Consider the following 21,092-nt stretch of genomic DNA (forward strand, 5'->3'; position numbering starts at 1 on the left):
TGTAGACTTAGAGAAAGCTTTTGAAAATGTTGACTGGAATATTCTCTTTCAAATTCAGAAGGTGGCAGGTGTAAAATAAAGTGAGCGGAAGGCTGTTTACAATTTGTACAGAAACCAGATGTCAGTTATAAGAGTTGAGGGGCACCAAAGGGAATCAGTGGTTGGGAAGGGAGTGAGATAAGGTTGTAGCCTCTCCCCGATGTTGTTCAATTTTTATATTGAGCAAGCAGCAAAAGAAACAAAAGAAAAATACAGAGTCGGTATTAAAATCCATGAAGAAGAAATAAAAACTTTGAGGTTCGCCGATGACATTGTAATTCTGCCGGAGGCAGCAAAGGAATTGGAAGAGCAGTTGAACGCAATGGACAGTGTCTTGAAAGGTGGATATAAGATGAACAAAGCAAAACGAGGATAATGGAATGTAGTCAAATTAAGTCATTTGATGCTGAGGGAATTAGATTGGGAAATGAGACACTTAAAGTAGTAAAGGACTTTTGCTATTTGGGGAGCAAAACAACTGATGATGGTCGAGGTAGAAAGGGTATAAAATGTAGACTGACAATGGCAAGGAAAGCGTTTCTGAAGAACAGATATTTGTTAACATCAAGTATAGATTTAAGTGTCAGGAAGTCGTTTCTGAAAGTATTTGTATGGAGTGTAGCCATGTATGGAAGTGAAACATGGACGATAAATAGTTTGCACAAGAAGAGAATAGAAGCTTTCGAAATGTGGTGCCACAGAAGAATGCTGAAGATTAGATGGATAGATCACATAACTAATGAGGAGGTACTGAATAGAATTGGGGAGGAGTTTGTGGCACAACTTGAAGAAGGGATCGATTGGTAGGACATGTTCTGAGGCATCAAGGGATCACCAATTTAGTATTGGAGGGCAGCGTGGCGGGTAAAAATCGTAGAGGGAGACCAAGAGATGAATAAACTAATCAGATTCAGAAGGATGTAGACTGCAGTACGTACTGGGAGATGAAGACGCTTGCACAGGATAGAGTAGCATGGAGAGCTGCATCAAACCATTCGCAGGACTGAACACCACAACAACAACAACCCCCTGCCTTACGGAAAACATCATCCACACAATTCGGAAAATTGCAAGAGCCAATAAGTGAGAGAATAGTCACACACTCATCTTGATGGACCCATGTTGCTGACACGGATAGTATACAGATAATATACAGAAGAATTGAAAAGAATATTTAGGACGCGTTAGATGACGATCACTTTGGCTTTAGGAAAAGTAAAGGCACCAGAGAGACAGTTCTGAAGTTGCGATTGATAATGGAGGCGAGACTGAAAAAAATGAAGACATATTAACTGGATTTGTCGACCTGGAAAAGCGTTTGACAATGTCACATGTCGCGATACTCGAAAATCTGAGAAAAATAGGCGTAAGCTTTAAGGAAAGTCGGATAATATACACTCCTGGAAATGGAAAAAAGAACACGTTGACACCGGTGTGTCAGACCCACCACACTTGCTCCGGACACTGCGAGAGGGCTGTACAAGCAATGATCACACGCACGGCACAGCGGACACACCAGGAACCGCGGTGTTGGCCGTCGAATGGCGCTAGCTGCGCAGCATTTGTGCACCGCCGCCGTCAGTGTCAGCCAGTTTGCCGTGGCATACGGAGCTCCATCGCAGTCTTTAACACTGGTAGCATGCCGCGACAGCATGGACGTGAACCGTATGTGCAGTTGACGGACTTTGAGCGAGGGCGTATAGTGGGCATGCGGGAGGCCGGGTGGACGTACCGCCGAATTGCTCAACACGTGGGGCGTGAGGTCTCCACAGTACATCGATGTTGTCGCCAGTGGTCGGCGGAAGGTGCACGTGCCCGTCGACCTGGGACCGGACCGCAGCGACGCACGGATGCACGCCAAGACCGTAGGGTCCTACGCAGTGCCGTAGGGGACCGCACCGCCACTTCCCAGCAAATTAGGGACACTGTTGCTCCTGGGGTATCGGCGAGGACCATTCGCAACCGTCTCCATGAAGCTGGGCTACGGTCCCGCACACCGTTAGGCCGTCTTCCGCTCACGCCCCAACATCGTGCAGCCCGCCTCCAGTGGTGTCGCGACAGGCGTGAATGGAGGGATGAATGGAGACGTGTCGTCTTCACCGATGAGAGTCGCTTCTGCCTTGGTGCCAATGATGGTCGTTTGCGTGTTTGGCGCCGTGCAGGTGAGCGCCACAATCAGGACTGCATACGACCGAGGCACACAGGGCCAACACCCGGCATCATGGTGTGGGGAGCGATCTCCTACACTGGCCGTACACCACTGGTGATCGTCGAGGGGACACTGAATAGTGCACGGTACATCCAAACCGTCATCGAACCCATCGTTCTACCATTCGTAGACCGGCAAGGGAACTTGCTGTTCCAACAGGACAATGCACGTCCGCATGTATCCCGTGCCACCCAACGTGCTCTAGAAGGTGTAAGTCAACTACCCTGGCCAGCAAGATCTCCGGATCTGTCCCCCATTGAGCATGTTTGGGACTGGATGAAGCGTCGTCTCACGCGGTCTGCACGTCCAGCACGAACGCTGGTCCAACTGAGGCGCCAGGTGGAAATGGCATGGCAAGCCGTTCCACAGGACTACATCCAGCATCTCTACGATCGTCTCCATGGGAGAATAGCAGCCTGCATTGCTGCGAAAGGTGGATATACACTGTACTAGTGCCGACATTGTGCATGCTCTGTTGCTTGTGTCTATGTGCCTGTGGTTCTGTCAGTGTGATCATGTGATGTATCTGACCCCAGGAATGTGTCAATAAAGTTTCCCCTTCCTGGGACAATGAATTCACGGTGTTCTTATTTCAATTTCCAGGAGTGTATAACGTGTACAAAACACGAGAGGAAATAATAAGAGTGGAAGACCACGAACGAAGTGTTCGGATTAAGAAAGGTGTAAGACTGTAATGTAGTCTTCCGCTCCTACTGTTGAATCTACATATGAAGGAAGCAATGGCGAAAATAAAAGAAAGGTTGACGAGTGGAATTGGAATTCAAGGTAAAAGGATATCAGTGATAAGATTCGCTGATGATATTGCTATACTCAATGAAAGTAAAGAACAATTCAGACAATAAGAAATTCAGCCTTCAGTTGCAAGGTAAAGTTTTTTTAGTTTACCTATGTTTCGATGCCAGTAATGATATCGTCTTCAGAACGTATAAATTAACCCCTACCGACATATATTAAACATTGAAATACATAATCAATCTAATGATTTCATGATAAGCAAAATCGTGATACTTACAAAAATTAAATTATTTTGAGGGCCAAACGTTGGCTATGCCACAAAATAAAACTAATACAGAATAAAGGCGCATAATCATAAGATTGTCTGTCAACACTAAAAGCAATAAGAAAAACGTAGGCAGAGCTACGCAGGGCCAGGAATAAGGGTCACACGTGAGCAACAAGGAAACCAGGCGCCGCGAGCAGTTCCGCGGTGAGGCTCGGCCAGCGGCCAAGCACATGGGGGAGTGCATGCTCATGCGCTGTCTCAAAATTACTTTGCGTAACGTAAATTGTAAATTGTAAACAAAATGTGACAGGAAACAGTTCTGCAAATGGACGAATGCCTACCTATGGTACAGTGCATTATACAATTTTCCTAAGAACTAACTAGTAAGTCAGGGCAAGAAAATTTACATTCAAATATTATAAAAGTAATAAAGTAGTATGGGAGACACAGGCGTGCGAGCATGAAATATCTTGAATATAAAACAGGCAAATTAAGAAGATACCATTATTAGCCTCGTAACCTAGGTAAACTAAAAATAAATTTATCTTGGAACTGAATGCTGAATTTCTTATTGTCTGAACAATTTACAGGACTTGCTAATGGAATGAACATCTAATGAATATAGATTAAGGACTCTGTGTAAATGGAAGAAAGACGAAAGTAATGAGAAGTAGCAGAAATCGGAACAGAGAGAAACGTAAAATCAGGATTGATGATCATGAAGTAGATGAAGTTAAGGAATTCTAATGCCTAGGCAACAAAGTAACTCACCATGAACGGATCAAGGAGGACATAAAAAGCAGGGTACCTCTGGCAAAAAAGTGCGTTCCTGCCCAAAAGAAGTCTACTATTATCAACCAGTCGGCGGTAATTATTCAAGTGATCGCTGTCTCAAAAATCTACAGATACCAGTCTTCGGGTGCTTGCCCCTATTTGGACTGGGCTAGAAGTGGGAATCCTCATACACATCGATCGGTGGCCTGACGATGGCATATCGTCGAAACTGGTTGCACAATAAAATAACAATTTGGAAATTTAGGTTACAGACGGCTGAAAGGAGGTTTGATTTGAAATTCTATGAGACGATAAAAAATTCTCCATTACTTGTTCGCAAGGTATCTGGCTGAAAATTACTAGGATCGCCAATGGATAGTTAGTCGAACGACCAACTCTAACGAAATGAAAAATTTAAAAACGGCCATAAGCGTTTTCCGTCGAATTAGTAACGTTCTAACGATGCGTGCCTGTTGTCTCTTTCAGTTTTAGATGGCGTGATCCGGCCTAAATGTGATCTAAGCTCTTTCATTCACATAATCACGGAGGAATTAGTACCAGAAAGAATTTTAACTGTACTGAGAGAATTGTAACCTCTGATTCATCTTCTCAGTGCTGTTGAATTAACCGTTATGTTGTGGCGAAGCTTTTTCCTCCAAGCTTATTTTCCCATGAACAGTAATAATTCCGGGTTCCTCAATGGCTGAGTTCAAGCCATTCCATTGGGCGCCACTTCGGTGAACTGCGAATCCCTACTCTATCGCAGTTAGCGAATTTGGCAAAGGGGACCTACAGTTTAACGTGAAATCAGAACCTCATGTCGTTTCTGGCAACTCCTCAAGTTAAGAGAAGAGGACTAGATTAAAAGCAGTCTGAAAATTTCCGTGGTCCGGCCGGGTGTCGATCCCACAACCCCTCGATATCGAAACACACGCTTCACCACTACGTAAGGGCACCGTTTCTGTAATCGATTGTTAACACCTATTTTTGGTTAATATCATATCGCTGGCCATCTAGAAGCTTCGACTACCAAACGGTTCTCGTCAGATCACACACACCTATGAAGATTCGGGATGAACAAGGCAGTTTGGGACGAACGGCCAGTGGTAACAGTCATGGTGCGGCTCCAGTGTGGGTCGGCTTATGATTATGTGAAGAAATATCACCATGATTAATATTTTGGGTAGTTCAGTGAACGGTTAAAGTAATTCTATAAATGTGGAAAAAGGTTCATCACATTATTTGCAACGAATCAGAAGATATGAATAGATGTGAAACATCTGGATATTATGAGTGTTGCCACCATTAATGCCAAGTATTACCAAAGTGACCGCTGATATTTTCAAATCTTGGGAGAAGATGTGTCGTGAGTCAATCAATCGGTCTAACCCTTCAGAACATTATTTTCAAATTGACTTTTATGTTGCAGCTAGACGGAGTGAGAGCTGTCAACTTGCACATGAGACTGCTTAGGAAACATTTTCCTTCTCTTCATAGTTAATGAACTTTATTTCCATAGAGTGGCTTTTATCATTTAAAGAATATTGCTAAATATGGATCTCCATAACGTTAGGAAGCAGTGCATAGGGTGATTTGAGGCTGCGGTATACACGAATTCAAAAACCGCCTACCTGTCGTTGTAATCACCAATCCCGTTTTTCTACTTATGAATAGCCTAGATTTGTTAAATAACTAACTAGGCCAGCAGACCCGACTTACAGTGTGTTATGTTCTGTAAATAGCTTTGCAATTTCATTTTGTATTGCATACCATAAATCACATGACATATGGTATCAAACTCGAGACGAATGTTTGCCAGTATGAGCTTCTAGTACAACACCACCAATCAATAGTCCGTACCATTGACATAAAAACAAATGGTGGCTGTTTTCACATTTGCTTAGTAGTCTAATCATCTTATGTATCCCGTTTGACATTCACCTATTATTGCTTAATGCCAGTTTTACTATTGACAACAGCCTATAATGAATTAACTTTTTGATTTACGACTGGGCTCTGAGACATCGTAGCTTCCCGATTGTGTGAGGGCTAATCATTGCAACACCTTCGGTTTAATATTAGCAATCTTTTCTGTTATGCTGCCACCTGCCATTTCCAGTGAAAATATTTTATGGCTTAATTTATTTCTGTCTTGAATGGCTGCAAACACATCAAATGCCATTATCTCTTACATGTCATTAGATTCATTATTAACTATCTGCATATCTAATTGTTCTCTTAAACTGTACAACCTTTTAAATAACCGATATTTAAAATTTCCTGGTGTATACATGGTTCAAATGGGTGTGAGCACTATGGGACTTAACATCTGTGGTCATCAGTCCCCTAGAACTTAGAACTACTTAAACCTAACTAACATCACACACATCCATGCCCGAGGCAGGATTCGAACCTGCGACCGTAGCAGTCGCGCGGTTCCGGACTGCGCGCCTTGAACCGCCAGACCACCGCGACCGGCGGTGTATACATTCTCCTATTAAATTTTGTAAGCACTACCGAATGTCCGTAACTTATTGCAATGATACTTCGTCGCACAGTCGTGTAGTAATCTTCACATACACTTGCAAACGGTAGAAGACTCTGTGCCAATATATCGTAGTGAGAAACTGCTGAGGTCTGGAAATTCCCTCGAAATTTCATATCACATTTAAAGAAGCCTTCGAAATGCACAATTTTGTCTCTGTTGTTAGTTACAGTCTCAACTGTCGTACTGTATCTTCCACACAGGTTACTGTTTTGTCCTATTCATACATTTGTTTTCATGTTTGTTTCTTACAAAAATTCTCTAACATCTTCACATGCCATCGTATACATTTATGAATAGTTTTATTCGCCACATTATATCAAAATTCTACTCTCCCCTTGTTCGAAACTCTCACATTTTCTTTCATAATTACATCGTTCTATCTGAAATTTTCTTTTTCGATATGTTAGATAACTGTCACTCTACAAGGGAATAAACATATTCCCATGAATACACATCGGGAATGGTTTCATTCTGCCAAACTGTGACATAAGAAGAGACCTGAACCTCCTACTTTGGTTGGTGAACGATAAATATAACGACAGCTGTCAAGTAATACACCGTACGAAATTATAAGTGAATGGAGGTAACTGAACGTCATCGCTCAAATAGGTAATACTTATTTTACGGTGACTAATACTTTAAAGTTCTACAAATGGTGTTTATTTTTCAGAAACATATTTAATTTATAGATTAACTGACGAAAAGAGAACTCTTCAACGCTGTTCCAAGCATGATTTGTTGCACATCGAACAGAGCATTACAACTATTCTCAACGCGAACAATTCATTTCATGTAGCCGTACAAATGGTGTACCAACACCATACCACTTGTAGAAAGCCAAATTAATAAAATGAATTGTTTGTATTGAAAATGGGGTTTGGACGTCCATCAGATTACACACAAAGTGGAGAAGCATCAATTCTATGCGTATTAATTTGAATTGTTATGCAGAAAGATGAAAGCGAAGGCAAAGTGTCGCTTCTAGTCTAAGATTCCACAAAAGGCCCTTGCGGGAGAAAATGTAGAGCTCACTTTACAACCTCGGGAGTCACCTCTGAGATAACGAACGGAGCCACGCTTACCGAATTTTAATGGTTCTATCCGACCTCGAGACGGAGGATGGGAGCACACCACTGCAGAAGGTGCGACACGACAACTTATCGGCATGCGCTCGTGAATTCCAATTAGAAGGGATTGTGTGCCATATTAGACCGGATGTTACAAAGTTTATTGCTGTGATTATCAACTGAACTGGCCATTCCTAAAAGACCCCTTATGGACACAAACTAGTTCCGAGAAAAATGCAAAAATGTGTTTTTATAATGAAGATATCAGTCCCAGAACAGTTAATTTTTATATCAGTTGTGAAGATCACAGATTTCATAGAAGAAAAATGTTAATTGCATGCATTAAATGGGAAAAAATTAGTAAGCTTCCGTGATCTTCGATATAACGGCCTTCTCGCAGTCACTCCAGAAAAGTGCTTCTCTTCGCTTCTAAAATTTAAGTTTTATCTTTTTAAAAACAGACTGGGACGTATTTCTACAACTGGGATTCAAAATGAATATGTTTTTGTCCTCGACAATAGTCGTTTCTTTAGAGACTATATGAAGGGCTTATTTCAATAGTGGTACAAGTCCATTTTTGTTCATTGTTAGACATAGAGTCCTAAAGTTTTTCAGCGCTCATTTAACTTTAGAACTCTGTATCTCAGAATGAACACAAATGGACTTGTACCACTATTGAAATAAGCCCTTCATATTTATGTCAAAGTACTTCTGTAAATAACTAACAAAACCGTATATTATCTGTCACTGTAGTTTTTGTTGTCTTCTTCGAGATTCCACTGCGAGTCATCCTTCCTACTGGAAATTCCGTCATTAACTCTGAAAAACTAAAATATACTCCATGTTCTCAGATGGACTGTAATATTGATGTTCTTAGGCAGGACGAATGCCTGCCAAAATGCTGTAGAAGGAGGGGCATTTCAGAAGTGAATGAAAATCATGCCAGAGAGATACTTTTTGGCATAATATGATGCATGTATCTCTGGAGAACTATGAACAACAATGAAACACTTTCACGAAAATCTGTGAGAAAGTATCTTACAGAAAATGCTCCTTTGGGGTATTGACATTCGAGGCCAATATGAAAATTCCACAGCCTGGCAGTGAATGGGGCAGTGTTTATATATAGTCTCCTTTCAGATCGGTACTTGTTCTCGATTGTTTGTCAAGTGTGCAAATTCCACTTCTGAACTGCCATTCTGCAAATCCCACAAAATACTCGTACACAGTTACTATAAACTTTTAATTGGACTTTCTAGTGTGCATTTTCTTTGAAACAGTTACATACTTGCTGAAGTTTGGGAATAAGACAGATGTTACAAAAGTAGGTACTTAATATCCTTCATGTATGCCTCTGCCAAAGCATCTTTATAAGCAGGAGTACAGGAGTGCAGGTCACAAGTTTTTTCAAACCTAGTGCTGGACTGAGGCCGGTTACAGAGGATTTAGGTTCACTATGTAGAGGCTTTACTAAGGAAGATTCCGTGGTTCTTGTGGGTGGGCCGGGCAACAGTATTGACAGAGATACGGGATACAGCATAGAGTGTGACCTGGCAAAGATTGCATCAACATCGAGTCATACCAGTGTTGGGTTTGTGTCGGTTCTGGAGCGCCACGACCAAGCTCATTTGAGCTCTTCTGTCAAGAGAGTTAATTTGGAGTTGGAACAGCTACTTGAATCTGGTGCAGGGTCACACATTGCTGTGGTTCCTGTTGATTCACTCTGTAGGTGGGACTATACTAGGCATGGCCTACACCTCAACAAGAAAGGGAAGGGTAAACTGGCTGGGCTGATAGCAGGAAACTTAAAGGGGGGAGGAACTACATCTCATGGTGGAAACTCTTTTTTAGTGTAAGATCAGTGTCCAGTGGGAAACTCAGCCAGGCAAGTACTAAAGATGTTAAAAAAGTTCAAGATACTCACAAAAGTAAAGTGAAAAATAATTTTAGTATATTTCATCAAAATATTGGGGGATTGAAGAATAAAATTGATGAGCTTCTGCTTTGTTTAGAAGATATAGAAACTGAGAATGTAATAGATGTACTATGCCTGTCTGAGCATCACATTGTCACTGATATGCAAAAGGTTAGCATCAATGGGTACAAAATAGCTGCACATCTAAGTAGAGATAATATGATGAGAGGAGGAGTTGCCATATATGTCAAAAGCTTCCACAGTGTAAAAAATTTAGAAACTAAAAAATTTTGTGTAGAGCAACATATGGAAGCATGTGCCACTGAACTTAAACTAAATGATGGCACTTTCATAATTGTAACAGTGTATAGGTCTCCCTCAGGGAACTTCCAGATATTTCTAGAAAACTTGGATGCTTTGTTGTGCTATCTGTCAGACAGGGGGAAGCAAATTATCATTTGTGGGGATTTCAATGTTGACTCCCTGAAAGAGTGTAATAGGAAGAATGACCTTGTAGTATTACTCAGTTCTTTCAATTTGAGCTCTGTCATTGATTTTCCTACTTGGATAACAAAGAACAGCAGTACATCAATAGATAACTTTTTTATAGACCAAGATAAGTTTAAGGACATAAATGATTATCCTGTTGAGAATGGTCTTTCAGATCATGGTGCACAGCTAGTTACAGTACATGACATAGCTCCATGCAGTATATCAAATCAGACTTTCAAAGCAGTGTGTTCAATTAACAATATAAATATTGCAAACTTTAGGGAAAGCCTACAGCAACTAGACTGGGATGAAGTGTATAAGGAACCTGATGCAAACTTGAAATATAACTTATTTCACGATACATTTTTAAGGATATTTGAAAATTGTTTTCCCAAGAAAATAGTTAAACATAATTCCAAGAAAACATAAAAACCTATGGCTAACTAAAGGAATCAGAATATCTTGCAACCGTAAAAGAGAACTGTATCTAAGAGCAAGGGGGAGTAATGACCCCGAAATTGTTCAATATTATAAAAACTATTATGCAGTACTAAGAAAAGTTATTAAAAAGTCCAGAAGCATGTGTATCATGTCTGAGATCAGTAACCCTTATAATAAAATTAAAGCAATTTGGAATATTATTGAAAGGGAAACAGGGCAACCAAGAGCACAGAAAGACTTTAGTGCCATAAAACTGAATGACAAGTGTACTAACAAACAATCAGAAATTGAAATTATTTTCAATAATCATTTTTTAAATGTTGTGGAGAAAATAGGATCTAGATCTTCACTAGAAGAGGCAAGGCTACTAATAGAAGAGGCCATACCTGTGTAGTTTGAAACAACTGTAATTCCACCAACCTCTCCCTCTGAAATCAGTAAAATAATAAACTCACTGAAAAGTAAAAGCTCTTACGGAATTGATGGCATTTCCAGCAAGGTAATAAAGCTTGTTCCCCACAGATAAGTAATAGCTCTTTGGAGCAGGGTGTTTTCCCCGATAGACTGAAATATGCCATTGTAAAACCATTACATAAAAAGGGGGATACGTCAGATGTGAACAACTACCGCCCAATCTCTCTTCTGACAGCTCTATCAAAAATTTTTGAGAAAGTAATGTATTCAAAAGTAGTCTCCGATATTTGTAAAAATAAAGTACTAACAAAATGTCAGTTCGGTTTTCAGAAAGGCTTTTCAACAGAAAATGCTATATACGCTTTCACTGATCAAATATTAAATGCTCTGAATAACCGGACATAACCCATTGGTATTTTTTGTGATCTCTCAAAGGCCTTTGATTGTGTAAATCATGGAATTCTTTTAGATAAGCTAAATCATTATGGTTTGAGGGGGGCAGTGCACAAATGGTTTAATTCATACTTAACTGGAAGAATGCAGAAAGTTGAAATAAGTGGTTCATGTAATGTTAAAACAACAGCTTATTCCTCAAACTGGGGGGCTATCAAGTACGGGGTCCCACAGGGTTTGGTCTTAGGTCCTTTACTGTTGTTGATATACATTAATGACTTACCATTCCACATTGATGAAGATGCAAAGTTAGTTCTCTTTGCTGATGATACAAGTATAGTAACAACATCCAAAAACCAAGAACTAAGTGATGTAATTGTAAATGATGTTTTTCATAAAATTATTCAGTGGTTCTCAGCAAACGGGGTCTCTTTAAATTTTGATAAAACACAGTATATACAGTTCCGTACAGTAAATGGCACAACTCCAGTAATAAATATAGACTTTGAACAGAAGTCTGTAGCTAAGGTAGAATTTTCAAAATTTTTAGGTATGTCCATTGATGAGAGGTTAAACTGGAAGCAACACATTGATGGTCTGCTGAAACGTCTGAATTCAGCTACGTATGCTATTAGGGTTATTGCAAATTTTGGTGATAAGAATCTCAGTAAATTAGCTTACTATGCCTACTTTCATTCACTGCTTTCGTATGGCATCATATTCTGGGGTAATTCATTGTTGAGTAGAAAAGTATTCATTGCTCAAAAATGTGTAATCAGAATAATTGCTGGAGCCCACCCAGTCATTGGCAGACATCTATTTAAGGATCTAGGGATCCTCACAGTAACCTCACAGTATATATATATTCACTTATGAAATTTGTTGTTAATAATCCAGCCCAGTTCAAAAGTAATAGCAGTGTGCATAGCTATAAGACCAGGAGAAAGGATGATCTTCACTATGCAGGGTTAAATCTGACTTTGGCACAGAAAGGGGTAAATTATGCTGCCACAAAAGTCTTTGGCTACCTACCAAACAGCATCAAAAGCCTGACAGATAGCCAACTAACATATAAAAATAAGTTAAAAGAATTCCTAGATGACAACTCCTTCTACTCATTGGCTGAATTTTGAGATATAAATTCAGGGGGGCAAAAAAAAAAAAAAACTTAAACATTAGTGTCATGCAATGTTTTGTGTAATGTAATATCTTGTACAGGCATCTTTTATTAACCGACACGTTCCACATCATTACGAAGTGTCGTATTCATGATCTATGGAACAAGTACTAATCTAATCTCATCTAATCTGATAATAATTCTCTTTCGCAATTTTTGCGTGTTCTGAATACAGTCATCATACGCATGATTAAAACGTGCAGATAGTATGGTAGAGTGACACTAGGTTAAAATGATATAAAACTGTAAAACACAGTCACCTGTGTCATAGCTGTGACGTCTGCACTCAGAACGGCTAGGCTGAGTACCGTGATCTGTGTACAACACATACAACACTATTCCTTTTATCAGAGAATTTGGATGGCCAAACAGACAGCGAATGTTGCTTGAATACAGCCTATTCCAGATGTTGTGCAATAGCGCATAAATAAGCCAAAAGTCAAGAGTGGAGGAGGTCATGGAGTCATTTAAGAAACTGATGGTGTCTTTCGACCAGACTTCGAAGGAAATAATATATTACCATTTAATACAGGCATTAAAGCATAGGCTGGCGCCTATAAACTTAAAACACGACGTTTACTTCATTTTCGATTCACATACTCTTTTATGTGATAAAAAGTACTTCTATTCACGGTATTCACACTAGATATGGAGCAGTAGATCCAAAATATTTAGTGGTGTTAACGATTTTTGTCCCTGAAGTAGATGACTGTAAAATGATTTTTTTAGTTACCACGACAGTTTTCTTACTACTTCACCGTCTCTCGTAATAACGTGGAAATCAAAATTTGCTTTTCAAAGGTGCTGTTTTATTTTCAGATACTGTTAAATTCACTATGCACTGTGCTTGTTGTAAAGTAATTAGCAAAGAGTAGAGTCTTTTGCGATTCACTCTAGTGAAACCAGTGACGAAACAACTGTGCCAGTGACAGACTCGTTCTGTTTCAGCGATGACGGATGGCCCGCGTTTCGTGGAGCCAATCTCCAACGTGACGGTCGCCCTCGGAAGGGATGCCTCGCTTTCCTGCGTCGTCGACAACCTGGGACAGTTCAAGGTCAGTAGACGACACTGTTAACTCGCGTCGTGTCGTAAGACGCCTCTGTGCAAAGAGAGAGAGAGAGAGAGAGAGAGAGAGAGAGAGAGAATTATGGAGTGAACAGGGTTTGCAGAGAGCTGCCAAACACCTTCCGTATTGACAATAGCTTGAAACTGTTACTACGGTTGATAACTTCTGTCGCATAGATTTCTTCATGGGCTGCCCGTGACTGTAGCTCTGAACTACCCACATGTTTTCTTTCCTGGAGATATACTAATTTCAGTCTTCGTTTTTCACGAAAAAAGGACGAAAGCGTTTCGGAAACATAACTCCTATTTCAAGGAATGCATTAACGTTTTTGGGTGCTACATCTGCTTGAGTTTATCAACTTTACTTGGGCGCGAGACTTCTGCATTGATAAAAAAATCTTCTGCTTCTACAATGACACCTCAAATTACTTGCTGTGTTCGTAAAATTATTTCTTCATGAAAGTACGACGACCACGCTCTCTTGGGGAGAGCAGTTATCACCGTCCAGCGGTATTCACTGCAAGGTGGATCTAAATCTCATTATTCCTGAATTTCAATCAAGAACAACTGCAAAGATGAGAAACATAGAAGTAGATATACTCGGAGGAACGAAGCAGCTTAAATCACTTAATAAACGAAAGTCCTCCGGTCCAGATTTTATACCAGTCAGATTCCTCACTGAGTATGCTGATAAAATAGCTCCATATTTAGCAATTATATACAACCACTCGTTCACGGAAAGATCCGTACCTAAAGACTGGAAAATTGCTCAAGTCACATCAATACCCAAAAAGAGAAGTGGGAGTAATCCGCTGAATTACAGGCCTATATCACTAACGTCGATTTGCAGTAGGGTTTTGGAACATATGCTGTATTCGAACATTATGAAGTGCCTCGAAGAAAACGATTTATTGACACATAGTCAACATGGTTTCAGAAAATATCGTTCTTGTGGAACATAACTAGCTCTTTATACTCATGAAGTAATAAGTGCAATCGACAGGGGATGTCAAATTGATTCCATATTTTTACATTTACAGATAGCTTCCGACACCGTTCCTCACAAGCGTCTTCTAACCAAACTGCGTGCCTACGGAGTATCGCCTCTTTTGTGTGCCTGGATTCGTGATTTCCTGTCAGAAAGGTCCTCGAGTAAAACAGAATTAATATCCAGCGTTCCCCAAGGAAGTTTTATAGGCCCTCTATTGTTCCTGATCCACATTAACGACATAGAAGACAATTTGAATATCCCTCTTGGATTATTTGCAGATGACGCTGTCATTTACTGTCTTGTAAAGTCATCAGATGATCAAAACGACTTGCAAAATGATTTAGTTTAGATATCTGTGTGTGCGAAAATTGGAAATCGACCCTGAATAAGGGAAAGTGTGAAGATATTCACATGAATACTAAAAGAAATCAGCTAAATTTCGATTACGCGGTATTTCACACAAATCTGAAGGTTGTAAGTTGAAAGGTGGCTACACTGAGCCACAGCGCCAGAGATCGCGCTAGAGAGTATTGTTCCGCCGCCTCCACTGGCAGTGATTATTGAGATGTCGTAGTGGGCAGTGCTTGGGGAGAGCTCGTGGTAGTCAGTGCTTGTCGAGGACTCGTAGTAGTCAGTTCGTGTTGAGATGTGCTAGTAGGGAGTGCTTGCTGAGATGTGATACTGAAAAGTTCTTGTTGAGATGTGGTAATAGCGAGTCGGTGTGGAGATATATTGTAATGATTAGAGTGATTTTGGTCAATATATGAAGGTAACGAAACTTGATTTGTTTTTCATTATTTCCATGTTTTAAATAATGCGTCATTACAGGTTCAGTCAACAAAGCATCTGGCTTGTGTTCTTGTATTAGAGTGTAATTCTGGTTTTCTTGAGTAATTATGGTATTTTTATTTTCTTTAATTAATTCAATATAAATGATATTTAAAATTTCTTGTGTTATTGAAGAAGAACCGTGCCAGATGCGTACGTTGAGTCATACTTCCACACACAGAACAGTTACACTTGTGCTTTGGTTTCGTAGGTTTTTATAGTTGCTGGGGACTTAATTAATTAATTGTGTTAATGAAAATTTCCATTCATTCTTTGTTATTGTTCTAAGCAGTCAGATTGCGTAATAATACTAGTCAGGGCCAACCGTTTACGAGACTTCGTAATCGGACAGACAGCTACTAAAGCAAAAAATTAAAAAAAGTATTTGGATTTTATTATAATTAAGCCCCCATCCACGTGGCGACCGCTGCTTCGGATCGTCCCTTGGAATCTTCTGATTGTAAAAATAGTAGACAGTAGTATTGTTGTAGTAATTTGTAGTTTAGCAATTGTAGTCTATTTTGCATGTGTAGATTTGGTAATTGTCATTCTTCTAATGGTATTTTTTTTTGTTTTTGCGAAATTTCATTTCTGTTGTCTTGTCTACGGGTTTGACAATTAGTGCAATTATTTCAATTGTTCGATTAATCGTGTTTGAGGGAAACATTTCGTGTGAATGGTATTGTTGGAGATAAAGTGTCATTGTGTGTAATTTCATATAGTGACGAGTTTTGTATGTTTTGTAAATGATTACGCGGTCGATGAAAAAGGCAAAAATGAAGGACAGTGAGAATGACGAAATTGTTGACATGGCGAACTCGCCAACACAGGACAACAGTATGATGAATAATGGAGTGGAAAACAATTTAATAAGTCGGGAAAATAGTCCGGAACCATTTGAAAATTTTTCTCAATCAGGAAATACACATAATACGAGATTAACGATAGAAGAGTCTGAAATAGTATCGAACACAGATAGCTTTACAGCTATGACGAAGGAAACTGGTTTTGCGGGAAATGTTAGGGGCGAAAGGAGTTTCGAATCAGTTACTATGGAGCAGTTGATGAGTGCTATATTAAAAATGGAAACACGGTTTGGATCTGAATTAAAAACACAGAGGGGAACAATGGAATCACTGGGATCACAAATAGGAACAATTAAAACAGAGATGGGAACTTTACGATCTGAATTAAAAACTGATATGGGAACAATGGAAACACGGTTTGGATCTGAATTAAAAACACAGATGGAAACAATGGAAACACGATTAGACTCACGAATAGGGACATGTTTCAAAAACATGAAAGACGAATTAAAGAAAGAAATCAGAGAACAAGTACAACCGATTTTGAATGCTCACAATAATAGATTAATTGCAGTAGAGATTAGACAAAGGGAACAGGATAGAGAACAGGAGGAAAGAGATCGCGTGATAGTACAAAAATTTTCAGAGTTAAATTTACAACGTGCACATGATAAGGAAGAAATATTTGAGAGAATCGAGGAATTCGTACCAAATGACAGAATAAATAATCTAACACAACAATATGAACAGTTAACTACCAAATGTGTCAATACTGAAACCCGAGTCGCGACACTTACGGAAGACGTAAATAAACAGAAAGAAAAAATAGGTGACTTATCGAAAGAGTTGAGGAGATTTCAGATAAATTGACAAGTCTTAACTTAAATGGGGACAGAGACTCAGATGATACAGCACCATTGCCATTTGCAGAAACCGAAGAGTACCAGAACATAAATAAGCATGTTGAAAATCAGGGAAAAGTTAATGAACGCGTCAAAAGGGAATCTGAGGCATTACAAAAGCAAGACAAATATATTGAAAGCGAAATCGCAGGAAAAGACAGCAGACGAAATTTAGTATCACAGATAGCAGAGGGCTTTGAAGAAAGTAATTTGTTTCATTTACGGGATGTAACAAGAGAGCGCCAGTCGCGGGAACTTGACAATAATCAACATTGGGACTGGGACAGACGCGGTAGGTCTTTGTCGCCACGAGGCGAAAACTTTGACTGTAAACACTTCTTGACTGTTCGGAAATTTAAGATCTTTTGCAATTCTAGGAATGACATACGTCCATGTTCATGGTTGGATCGATTTACGTGCGCACTTCCGCCAGATTTGCCACAGTGTCACAAACTGGAAATTATGTGCAGCTATTAAAGTCCTCAGGGGATTCACTACACTAAGTGAATATGTGCCGTAGCGCTCACAGGGCCCCGAGCTGTAGTGGTGCTATTTCCCTTTTAGTTTTCAGCACCGCTGCCTACTCTTTCACTATTCTTTGCATCTATAAAAAATAACTCTTCTACTATCCATCTGTCTAAACAGTAGGTAAAGATTAACTGGATATGACGATTTTACCCAAAAGTGACTTCGGAAATTACCGTTTGGACTTACTATATTTTCAGCAGCGTTCATTCGTAGTTTAAACGAAATTTTACCTGTTTATCTTCGTGACAATATTACTTCATATGTTGACTACATTCTTATTGTTAAACGTTCTTGGAGTGAGCACAACAAAATTTTGGATTCATTATTACGTATTTTTGCACGAGTTGGCATTACAGTGAACTTAGAAAAATCTGAATTTGGTCGTTCACAGGTGAAATTTCTCGGTCACATTATTTTTACAGAAGGTATTCTTCCTGATCCAGAGAAACTAGACGCTATTCGTAATTATGCTGTTCCTACCACAAAACGTGATGTTCGTAGTTTCCTTGGTGTCTGTAATTTTCTTAGACGCTTTGTTATATTGGATGATTTGGCCACACCTCGTTTACACATTTCAGTTATGCGCACTTTGGTCCCAGAAAATGCTTTCGTAAATTACGAGAAAATTGTTACTTCAGTAATATGGAAAAACGTATTCGATCTGTTCTTGCCAAATGCAAATTATGTTAATAGGCTAAGCCGCCAACAATTTCTCACAGAGCACCGTTGTTTCCTATCATTCCAGCGAAATTAAAGGACATGGCTGCAGTCGATTTGTTCGGTCCAGTGGTTCGTTCTACTAATGGTTTTGCGTACATTTTTGTAGCAGTGGAATTGACATCAAAATATGTGTGTTTTACACCTTTACGCAAAGCAACAGCTCGTTCAGTATCTAATGCTTTCATCAAACATTTTCTTAAAGAAGTTGGTCATGTTGATAAGGTTATATCAGATAATTGATCACAGTTTCGCTCTAAAATTTGGCTTCATACTCTACGGCGTCGTAAGATTAAACCAATTTTTATTTCACTTTTTCACCCTCAATCTAATGCTTCAGAGAGACGGATGAAGGAAATCAATAAATTGTGCCGTCTTTATTGTCATCAGAATCACAGAACTTGGGATCAGTATCTTCATATTTTTCAAAACATTCTGAATGAACTTCCTAATGACTCAACTTCTTTACCGCCCCTATTGATATTAAAAAATAAAGTACCAACAAATCGCATTTCTGAAATCGTTCCTTTTCCGCCTTCACGGAAACTGCGGCATTCTGAAGTTGTCAACCTGGCTCTACGAAATATTGCGTCTGCGGCTGCAAGAAGAGAGAAATCAGCTAAACGTCCTGGTCGTTTAAAAATTTTGTCAGTCGGTCAGAAGGTGTTAATTAAATCTCATCGTTTGTCTCATAAAGGAAAAGGCTTATGTCGCAAATTTTTTCTGCTTTATAACGGTCCATATAGAATTCGCAAAATTATTCATGATAACACTGTTGAAGTAGAAACTCTTAAATCTCGGCGCTCCAAAGGAATACATCATATATCAAACGTTAAAATTTTTGTGGAATGATATACTTTTAAAAAAATTTTTGTGGAATGACATACTTTAGAGAAACTAACAGCTACATGTAAACATGCAGAGAATACAAGGATACCGCGCTGTGTTTTGGCGGCGGCAAATACTCAAAGCAACAGTCAGTCTGCGCGCCGCACAAGGCAGTCGTTGACCGCAAACAATTACTTCCTACGTCACGCGCCTACAGCTGATCGAGCACTCAGTGCGAATGCACTGACAGCCGTAAACAAATACAGTGTCTAAATTCTCCGAATAAATTCTGTATAAAGCTATGGTGACTTTATAAATTATGTTATTAACGTTCAGTATTTTTCAGGATACGGTTTTATAAAATATTTAAGACCTTCAGGTAAATTCTGTGTGTGTCCAACGTTAAGAGGACTTGCTATGCAGAAAATTTCAAGAAGAATATAATTTCGAAAAAAAAGTAATAAACTGAAAAGGGTAACTATTAATTGAGTTTATTTTTCAGGTAACATATTACCACTTAGGTACGTACTTTAGACGTAATTTGCTGCTTGCGATTACGTGATTCATACTTTGTGCTAAATTTCATGTTCTATGAATTTACTTGTGAAGCGACGTGCTTACGCACATTAACTGATTTTGACGATGATTGATTAATGAACAGGCTTGTTATTTGTATATATTATGCATCGCTTGGCTGCACTGCTTTTTCACTGATGTCATATTTTTTTATTATGTGCCTGTTGTGCTTATTTATTTAGATTGTAATTGTCACCTGATTAATTGTGCTGATATGGTTATGTATGTAGGTTACACTTTGTGATTTCTCTGCTTGCGCCTTCATGTTTACTTATTAAGATTACATATAAACATTTATTTGCTTATGCTGATATGATGCTAATGACTTGTTTATTACGTAAGATATATGTTTGCTGCTGTGCGTATGGATTGCATATTTACACATTTCTGTTTTGTTGTCATAACTACTCTTCAATTTAGTATATAGAAATGCTGATATACTGTGTACAAATATAGAGTTTAGGTTACACTGTGGTATTAATTATAGATTGTTCGCTTGGCAGAGCCTCGTTGTAGGAATTGTGCTGCAGCCACTTGTTGACATTCAGTTCTCTACTGGTATATTTACTCGCTATTGCATGTTTTGCTTATGCTCAGTGCCTTATATTTTTAAGATAAGAAAATGAACTGCTATAATTCGACGAACGACATGAGTACAAGAAACTTCATAGAAGTCACATGAGCTGAGGTTTTATGGAAGCTGTATAAATTTATGCTAATAGGAAGGAAGCTAACGACATGACATACCAAAACTAGGTTTAGACCATTGACAGTTATTACACTGCATTTTTCGTGAGCAATTGAAATAGGAAGTGACACTTGACACAAAAAATACTCCACATGTTTGCTTCTGCTATGATTCTTGAAGTGGTGTACACACTGTGAAATATTATGATCATTCACACTCCGTAATCGTACTTAATTACTGAGAGTTATTCGAACTAAGTCTGTTAGAGGTCATGTATGCATTTCTTTTATTTAATGATGGACAAGGAACCAAAATGTATCTTATAATTTACAATGAGTAGAAAATTTGGGTCAGATGGATTACACAGAGGTTGTGTGTAGACACTGTGTCTTCGGATTGTATGGGATGATGAATTGAAGTTGCACTAGGATTTTGTCTGTACTTGTTCGAGGAGACTGACTAGAGGAAAGAGTTGTTATGGAAGTGAAATGATATTGGCAATGAGGTTATATATATCGACGTATTGAAGAGGTATGATTGAGGTATTGAGATTATGTGAAGTTGTTGATTATTGGAGTTTTCGTGGACAAGAGGTAAGGTAAATGATATTGATGATCGACGTATTGAAGAGGTATTATTGAAGTATTGAGATTATGTGATGCTTATGAA

At 39.1% G+C, this 21,092-nt stretch overlaps 1 protein-coding gene across 1 annotated transcript in view; it reads left to right on the top strand.

The window, feature by feature from the left end:
* Positions 1-13,443: 13,443 nt before the first annotated feature.
* Positions 13,444-21,092, top strand: part of LOC126234528 (lachesin-like) — a 344,777-nt gene continuing 337,128 nt past the window's right edge. The window contains exon 1 of the mRNA XM_049943226.1: positions 13,444-13,548. Within this exon, the coding sequence (XP_049799183.1) occupies positions 13,444-13,548 (105 nt within the window). The remainder of the gene's footprint in view (positions 13,549-21,092) is intronic.

Source organism: Schistocerca nitens, chromosome 1 (assembly GCF_023898315.1).
Source record: "Schistocerca nitens isolate TAMUIC-IGC-003100 chromosome 1, iqSchNite1.1, whole genome shotgun sequence".
In the NCBI taxonomy this organism is placed as follows: Eukaryota; Metazoa; Arthropoda; class Insecta; order Orthoptera; family Acrididae; genus Schistocerca; species Schistocerca nitens.